General features: G+C 41.1%; 1 protein-coding gene across 2 annotated transcripts in view; it reads left to right on the forward strand.

Moving 5' to 3' along the window:
* EGFR (epidermal growth factor receptor) overlaps positions 1-8,179 on the forward strand; it is a 159,647-nt gene extending 151,468 nt beyond the window's left edge. For both annotated transcript variants that reach the window (XM_082753087.1, XM_082753088.1), the window contains exon 28: positions 377-8,179. In XM_082753087.1, the coding sequence (XP_082609213.1) occupies positions 377-753 (377 nt within the window). In that variant the 3' untranslated portion in view covers positions 754-8,179. The remainder of the gene's footprint in view (positions 1-376) is intronic.
* Positions 8,180-9,293: the final 1,114 nt, after the last annotated feature.

Here is a 9,293-nt window from a genome sequence, read left to right on the forward strand (position 1 = left end):
TCTTTAAGCATTTTTCAAGGGAAATGGCTTCTGGCAGCCAAACTTCCTGACTGAAATTTCAGAACAGTATCTGGGACGTAGCCACCCACACAACACTAAAATCAGCAGTAGCTATTTAGCAGTCTCGTGGTCAGTCATCCTTCTGCTGCTTTGAACACTGCACTCCTGAAGGTGTACTCCAGGGTGGTGCCACAGCATGGCAGTCACTGTATTTGGCTCTCTTCCCCTCCTAATGCAAAGCTGGGAAGTTTGGTGAGATGCTGTGTGCGAAAAGCGTGGTGTAGCTTGGTTAAAACTGCACCTCGAGTGATGCAAATGGCTGCACTATTTACACGTCTACATTTTCAGTATCTCATTTGTCTGTTTTTAACTCCAGAGTATGTAAACCAGTCGATGCCCAAGAAACCATCTACCGCAATGGTCCAGAATCCGATCTACAACAACATCTGCCTCACAGCAAACTCAAAGCTCCCCACGGACTCGAGCTACCAGAATTCCCACAGCACAGCCGTGGACAACCCCGAGTATCTCAACACCAACCAGTCTCCGCTGGCTAAAACAGTCTTTGAGAGCTCTCCTTACTGGATCCAGTCAGGTAACCACCAAATAAATCTGGACAATCCTGACTACCAGCAGGACTTCTTACCGAAGGAAACGAAACCTAACGGTCTCTTGAAAGTTCCTGCGGCAGAAAACCCAGAGTACTTGAGGGTAGCAGCACCAAAAAGTGAATACATTGAAGCTTCGGCATGACCATAGAGAATTTCTTCTTGCAGCGAGGCAAGCCAGACTCGTGGTGAATCACCTGGCTGCTGCAAGAACAGACTCTGCTCAGCGTGAATGGCAACCACAATGCATCAATAAGCACACCTTCCCTTTTCAGCGCGTGGGCTGAAACTGCAAAGCCCATCTAACAGGACAGCTTGGGTCTTTTCTTGCCCATTTCCACGTATTAACTGAGGTGCCAGCCCTGCACTGAGATGTGTGTTGAAATGGAGCAAGATCTACCTGTACAGGAGAAATATGGATGCATTCCTTTTGTTTTCAAATGGTAGCATGGTAAGAAGCCACTCTGGGATGAACTTGAGAGCTGTACACATTGTACAGTCAAATTCCTTTCTACAGCGTGTATTTTTATAAATGTTTCTTAACAGAATTTTTGGATCTTTTACAAGATCAGATGCTTGTACTGCTGGTCTGTTATGTGGTGCTCAGATCACCAGCAGGAAGAAAAATAATGTTACTAAATAGTTTTCCAAAATTCCTGGAACGGAAAAAGTTATTCCAAACCACCGGATTTTTACAAATTGGCTCCATATACTGCTTCTTGGCACGAACAGGAAAAGTGCATCTGGGAGACGTATGGGAGATTCTGTCCATAGCAGGATGGGGCGGATCGCTCTGGGGAAAATTAGCACGAGGAGCAAACGGCAGGACACATCACCTACTGACCACTACTGCTAAAAGCGGACAGGAGGAACTCAGCACAGAATCATTTATAGATGTTTATAAAGCGCTCACTGCTCGGTTTTCTAATGGTCAAACACAAGACGTTTTTCTGATCCATTTTGTAGGAGCTGTAGAGATGTCAAAATGTCTTTCTTCGACAAAACTGTTAAAGATGTTGAAAACTGAAAAATGAAGTGTCAAATAATGTTTAACAGTCTTTAATTAAATGTCAAGGAAATGCAAATGGTGGCAAATTGGAGCATTCATGAGACACACAGGATGCACTATACTAAATTAAACTTGACTAGGGCAAGAAACACAGGTAGCTCTAGCCAAGCACTTTTATTTCCCTTCTTAAAGGGACTCCGAGCAGAAATTATCCTGTATATAATTTGGCAAAGAAAAGGGTGGTGTCAGCGTTACACTTTCTGCACTTCAAGGCAGAATACAGCGAATTGCTGTATCAGGCCGGGGCAGAGGCTGAGGCTATTTGCCGCATTGTACCTCCCCCTTAGGTTAACCTTTTATAGCCCCTGTCAGTGCAGGAGGAGCAGTGAAAATGCTTTAAGGAAAGGAAGAGTAATCTGGAGCGACAGAAAAAGTTGTCTTCTTCTTCTGAAACACAGGGCTGCCTACAGCTTCTTTATACACCCATCCTGGTCTGTAACCAGCGTGGAAGAGGCAGACCAGCCAAAGCTAGAATTTTAGCTTAATAGTAAGTATATAGACCCTGTGTGTTAACGGTGTGTCAATCACAGTAAGTGAAACAGCTATTCTTTCGAGGGACCCCTGTTACAGAACTTAAACTCCTCCGTCATTAACATTTCTTATGAAGGTAGCAGGAGTAAAATGCCCAAAGCGTGAATTCAGCCAGTAACTTAGAAGCAGCTTGGCAGTGCTATTTTAATCAAATCATTAGCTCAGAAATCAAATGCACATTTCGCAATTCTGGTACGAAGGCCATTAACTAGTTAAGTGTTGGGAACTTACTTGAGGTAGCACTTTAAGTAGCAAGAAATTGTTAAATGTGTGCTGCCACTGTGCTTTGAGTCTCTCAGTGCATGCTTCAGTTTAAGTATTGCATCTGGACCCCAGGATCAAGCAGAAAATCCTTAGAACATTGGTTTTACAGATTTATTGAGGAGTAAAGGAGAAGAGTGGTCATGTGAAATGACCCTTTTTAAGAGTAATGCAGTGGAAAATGTGTTAGTAACTTCTGTGCGTGCTGTAGTTCATCAGCCACACTGCAGTTTGGGGTAAAGAAGTATATTTGGTCAAAATCCAGTGGTAGTCCTGGTGTGCTGTTTCACAGATTTGTGTCAGTGTAACCAAGTCCTAGCCACAGCACTATGGAAGATGCAGTATTTGATTATTACTTGCTTGTGTTTAAGACAATAACCAAAATTCAGTTCCTATGTCCAACTTGTGACAGATTACTCCGTGCATTCCTGAGAGCAGATTTGTTCTGTTGCTCTCACAAGTGTGCAGCCTGTATGGACAAGCAGTGCTTTTCTCTCCACCCACTACCCCAGGAGGAATGTAAATAAAATGAAAATGTATTTTAACAGAAATCATGGATAATTTTCAGATTGCTAAATCTGTTATGTCTCTAAGCAGAACACTAGAAAATCATACAGTGCAAGTTCTCCCGCAGGATCTTTCCAACACTATTGCACAGAAGAATGTACTGGTGTTTTGATTTAACCTTCTATCTAAAACAAGAAAGCCACTGAGAAGTGGCAATATGTATCACCAGCATTATGTAGCATGAAAATTATTTAATAAAGGTTGATTTGCTTGCCCTTTTAAAGCAATTTAGGAGGAATTCAGTAGAGACTCATTACTAGTAAGGGTCTTATTTACTAGTAAGGGAAATTCGTCTAAAATTAAACAATGTAAGTTTGAAAGATCATAATTTTTGGAATATATTGTTTCTGATGAGAAAAGTAAGAAAGAAGATTTAGGACTACAAGCTCTTGATATAAGCATACAGGAAGATTCCAGATTTGTGGAATTAGCTGAATTGTGAAATAATTCCAGTAAATATGTACCCTCTAAGCCATGATATGTAAATAGGCAGCTCAGTAATGATTCAAAAGCCAGCAAATGATAAATGGGCAGTGCCTCGAGGAGCAGATACAGTGGCACTGGGAGTGCATAGCTCCAAGGCTGTTGCTGGAGGCACAGGCGCTACAGGGTAGTGGTACTTGTAGGATAACAGGCATTAGCAAGGTATCCAACCATTGCCACTGAGATGGAAAAACAGAGAAGGAAAAAAAAAAAAGTAGCTGAAATATCGTTTTTTGTTTTTGCTGTTGTTTCTTTGTTGGCTTTTTTTACCCCACTGCAGGTCATAGACCATCTAACAGCAAATAGCCCCATGCACATCACAGTTGCTTGTAAAAGCAAACATGGTCAGGCAGCGGTTTTGGGGAGGGGGTCATGGGACCACCTTGCTGATGCAGTGTTGTACAGCATGCAGGCTATTGAATGGGACACAGAAGTTGTGTTTTTTTTTCAAATAATAGAAAAACATAAATGCACTGAGAGCTTACGTAAATCAGCATCCAAAAATAACTTAAAACTTCTGCCGTTGTCTCCAAGGAGGTGCGGGTATAAAATACCGTTTTTTAAAATGCAACTAAATAGGGAAATGTAACAGCCACAGCCACTGTTAAAAGCTAGCAGAGTCTTACCAATCCAAAAAAAAAAAGATTCCATTTTCACTATATTTCTCATGGAAGGCAAAATGACAGCACACACAAGTTAGGGCTCAGTGTCTCTTAATCATAAAGCAGCAGTTAACAAGGAACTGTTTTTGCAATAATAATTTAAGCACTACATGCTCGGAGACTTTTAATAACTGCTCAGTATATGAAAATATAAGTCAAGAGTCTTCACATTGCTTTGATGTTTTCCAGTGTACACTGTCAGTGCACTTTACTTCATTTGGGCCTTGGGTTGTTTTCTTCTGCTGCAAAGGGAGTTGGCTTGGGAAATCTCCTTCATGTTGCAATACTTCTGGTAGGGTAAATCCATCTTAGAGGGTGGGATCTTACTCTTTTTTCCAGCTGACAGGCTACTGCACAGTGAGTTTTCCAGAGAAAGCAGTTGGAAATAGACACTGTGCCTGGTGGTTTTGGAACATCTCAGGGTGCTTCCCTGTCCCCCAAGGTCACAGTCAGATGGCTGTGTGAAGGTCCAGCATTACAACATATGGTCTCATGGTTTATTTGAAAGGAAGGGGCTTGTGCAGGGAGAGTAATGCCAGGTTTGGGGCATGGCCAGCTAATCCATCCCAAGACAGCTGCCAAATTTGCCAAAGGACATCACTGAAACCATTGACTGTTACTGCACGCGTGGGTGAGAGTGGATAGATGCACACACTTCTTCCCACTGCCAGAATGAAAAGAAGTCAACTGCATTTCTGCAGAGATTGCCTGTGCAAAACCCAGCATGCTCAGCCTTTGTGCTAAGGGATGACTCTCACCCTAAGCCTGGAGGGTGCAGCCAGGGCTGTGGCAATGTCACAGGACCCCAAGCAGCTCAAGCAGGTCCCATCACAAGGTGCCTGGGGTGTCCTTGGGCTGTCTGGGGGTGCTCCAGGATGCCAGTGAGAAACTTTGCATTTCCAGACAAGCACTCATTTTTCAGATTCAGAGTTCAACACATTTTATTAGTATGACTGCTGCCTCTCCAGATGAGGTGTTACAGGATGCCGGCTTTTATTTCTCCCCATGTTTCTCCATGAGAAAATGTTGAATCAGGACAAAGTATGAAAATGTACCTGTGTCCTCCTCCTGATGAAAACTGTATACTGATGAAGTGTCAAACTCTGTGTATAACACTTAGCAAGAATGCTTTGTAATGTTTTATCACCACTGATTCAATTTTCTATATGGGAATCCCATTTTCTAGTGTTCTTTTTGTAAGTTTTATCTCTTTGTTCCAACATACAACTTTATAAGGAGCCTTTAAAAAAATAGAAAGTTTATATAAAAGAAAAACATGACACCTTTAAGTAGCTTTCTAAATAGGCTGCATTAGGACCAAAGATATAATGTCTTGTTTTCTTGCTTTAAAGGAATAGGGTATTGATCACCAACCACTTCCATAGCATCTCATTACTGGGAAAATCTGCAGAACTCATTGGGACTGGGCCATAGTGCCACTGTGCCAGAAGGGCTTGACAGGAGGATGAGGCCTGTCCATAGAAAACTAAACCAAATATCAGGACCAGGTAACACTTCAGGGCCAGATCTATGACCTCTACACATTTTTGATTCATTGTCTATTGAATACAATTGTAAAACAAAAACACAAGAAAAAAATAAACAAATACTTTATGCTTTGGCTCAACATCAGGAAAAAATACAATGATGTGAAGATGAGATGATTAGATAACTACTTTTTATGTGAGGAAGCGTGTAGGCTGGCAGTGAGAGTTTAAAATGATAATACTTTGGGTTATGTATTACTTTAATTGTGAGGGGGAGTTGAAATCACGGCACTTCCATGATAGGCTTTACTTTCTGTCACATGTTTTGCCTACTTTGGGCATTGTGTGTATTTGCAGATCACCTGTGTTAGCATAGCCTGGTGGACTGAACATTATAGCTCATTCATATGAGTAAGAGGTACTGCACATAAATCCCTCATTCTTTTACATGGGAAGATGAAGCGGACAAGGAGAGAAAAGTGTGGTGACAGTAGGCTGTACCACAGGTAGTGGTCAAGGAAACCCTCAGTAACATCAGAGAAAAAGGTTTCCTCATGAAAAAGAGAGAACAGAGGACCTGGCTGGCAAAAGACACATCACCTGCACCACTGTAGTCATCAGGCAAAATACCTTTGGCCAAGACTTGGTGCTGGTGCTCCATCATCAGTTTTGCTCTTGTCCTCTTATGTGTTTCAGCTTTGTTGCAGATGAGGCTGTCTGGATGCAAGACAGAGTGGGTTTTGCGGTCTCTCTGTACCTTTCTTTTTGAAGTAATGGATTTTCTAATTAGTAAAGTGAAAAAAAAATATTCAAAACCACAGCTGTGAACCTATCAACCAGACTTGCTGAAGGTTTTCTTCCCATGTAGCTGATACGGTACATCTTTTCCAGTCACTCTGGAATTTAGCCAAACCATTCTCCTGACCTCTCACAATCTATCTGAAGACTGTGGAATTTCAAATACCATCAGTGCTATCCTCACATTTTATGAAAGGGAATATGTGAAGTAGTCATCTACAATGGTAGGAAGGTTGGCTCACATACCTAGGTTTCTTTTTAATCCTACATTCCTAACACTGTTCCCCTTGAAATTAATGGGATGTTTGACTTGATTTCACTGAGAGTATAAAAAAAGGCTAATGTTGAGTGATTTTGATAATCAGAGATCCTATGGATCCATTGCCCCATTTTAGGCTGCTTTGTCTTGATGCAATCAATTGAGTATAAGGAATAATGTTTTGGTTTTAATGAACTGTAAAGCAATATACCCATAGATACAGACAGTACCTTGCAGCATTGTAAAGTTACTCAACTATGAAAGCACTATTTGTACAATAAGAAACTCTCGACTTTTATATGATTTAATAGTTTATACTGTTGATCAAAGATTGTTTGTATATTGAGCGATAAAAAATGAGGTGTATATTATTCTTTTTAATTGTTTTTAATTTTTGGAGAACTCTATTGTAATATACTGTTGTATTTGGGGGGAAGAAAAATCAGTGGGTAGCTTGTAGGGTTTTTAGCCAGACAGGAACTCACAATAAGGGTTCTTTATTGGTTGACTTAGATTTTCGTACAAGTTGTCACCTTGGGGATTTATCCAGAGCTTAGTGAAACTAATAACAAGACCCTTTCTTCTCTCCAAGACTCTTTGGCCTCTCTCCATATACGGTACTGGAGTTCCATAATGTGAGCAATAATACAGCTAACAATTGTGAAAATTGGAAGTGCAATATGAAAGCCCAGGTGCTGCTTATCAGGGCGCTAATAAAAGCTGCTCTTTCAAAATGCATGGCAGGTTCTCACTTCAGTTTTATGGCAAAAGCAGAAGCACAGTCAAAGCAATCCCTCAAATTCTCATCCATATTACATTTGGCTTATGAAGCCATACTTCTGGCCATCTGTGAATTTCATAGTCATGTGTTGTGCAACAGCATTGCAGCAGGACTCTGTGGTAAGGAAAGTCAAAGTCTCAACTAGAGTCACATACATGCAAAACATTTACATTATTATATGACACTAGCAAGAAAGAGAAATTCTGTTATCAAAGCCAGACAAATAAAGCCTCAGGGTCCCCCGAATATTGGTGTTTAATTATCCAACTGGTGGAACACGTAGCATACAACAGGAATTGCAGGGTCATAAATGTAACAGAGCAAAATACATTGGGTCTACAAGACACTAAAGAAGAGAGGAGCTAGAACTGACAGTACATGTTCAGCCTGGATGAGTCCCTGGTATTGTCATTAGTAAATTAAATAATTTCTGTCTTTATAGATTAACTTTGTACACAGGAGAAAAAAAAAAAAAAAAAAAAAAGCCACTACAGCACCTTTCTCATTTTCATCTTTCCATCCAGTCCCTTCCAATACTAGGCTGCATTTTTACCAGCTCAACTTATTTTATGCAGAAATGATGTAGTCTTAATCTTCATATTACTGGTTCTCAGAAATGTCTAATGCGTATTAATGCATGATATTTTTATTTTAATAAAAGTAATTAAATAAATCTTTGCTGTTTGGGAGCATGTTTTTTGTTTTTTTTTTTTTTCCTCTTTAGTGATCACCTGCCTTGGGAAGACTGTATGTACATATGTTAGTATTAATATTATTAACTTCAATAGGAAAATGAAACTTATATGTCCATTAATTTCCTATGTGAAGATCACAAAACCACTTACAGATAGATTTAAAAGCCTTCTTTATCAGGCAGGAAACTGCTCTTCCCTGTATTTCACATGTAGGAAATTAAAGGCACAGCAATACTCAGAGAGATGGAGACACTGATGGAGATAAATTCCCCTGCTAAAGAATGGGGTGGGTATAAAAATGTGTGGATATTTGGGAAGAATAAGCATTCAGAAATTCCACTGATCTCAGTTCAAATAACTAAAACATAAAAAGTGACAAAGGATGCAACAGGACAAGACAGTCAAAGAAACACAGCTGCAGTGTAATCCCCCTATCTGCCTGCACAGGATATGATAGGTTAAGATAAGATAAAGAAAATTGCTATTTAAAGATAGGAGAGGAAGGCAAGTCTCTGCCATATCCTTCCATCATTATCCTCATCAGCACTGATCAAGCCATGCCCTTTACTACTCCTAAACTCAGGCTGGGATAGAGCAAAGCAAACCTTTAGGGAACTCATTTGAACAAGCAACAATTGCATCAGATCATGTAAGAAATTTCCAGGGTAGCCAGTAAGAGCTGACACACTCTGAGGAGGCCCACAGCCACAGCCAGACCACCTACTGCAGCGCCCAGGACAGACCTACATGTGCAGTCCATTGCTGAAGATGGGAGAGCTGGACCAAGCCATCCTGTCTGTGTGGCCAGGTTTTCTGTCCCAACACTGGTGGCAGCCACGCAGCTCATGCCAAGGGCTCACTAGCAGAAGAACATTTCTCCATGTGGCATCAAGGCTGGCGCTTACTAATCCACCAGCTCAGCCTCCTTGAAGTTGCATTATGTTTGTTGGCAGAGATGGGCTCTGATCAAATGTTGGTGCCCACCTGAGGCAGACTCATGGCAGACCCACCAAGAGCAATGCCACAGGGACTGCAGGCACCAAGGGACACATCCTGTGCAGGGTGCTTGGTGGGGTGGTTGGGCTTCCTCCC

Source organism: Aythya marila, assembly GCF_965140915.1.
Source record: "Aythya marila genome assembly, chromosome: 2".
NCBI lineage: Eukaryota > Metazoa > Chordata > Aves > Anseriformes > Anatidae > Aythya > Aythya marila.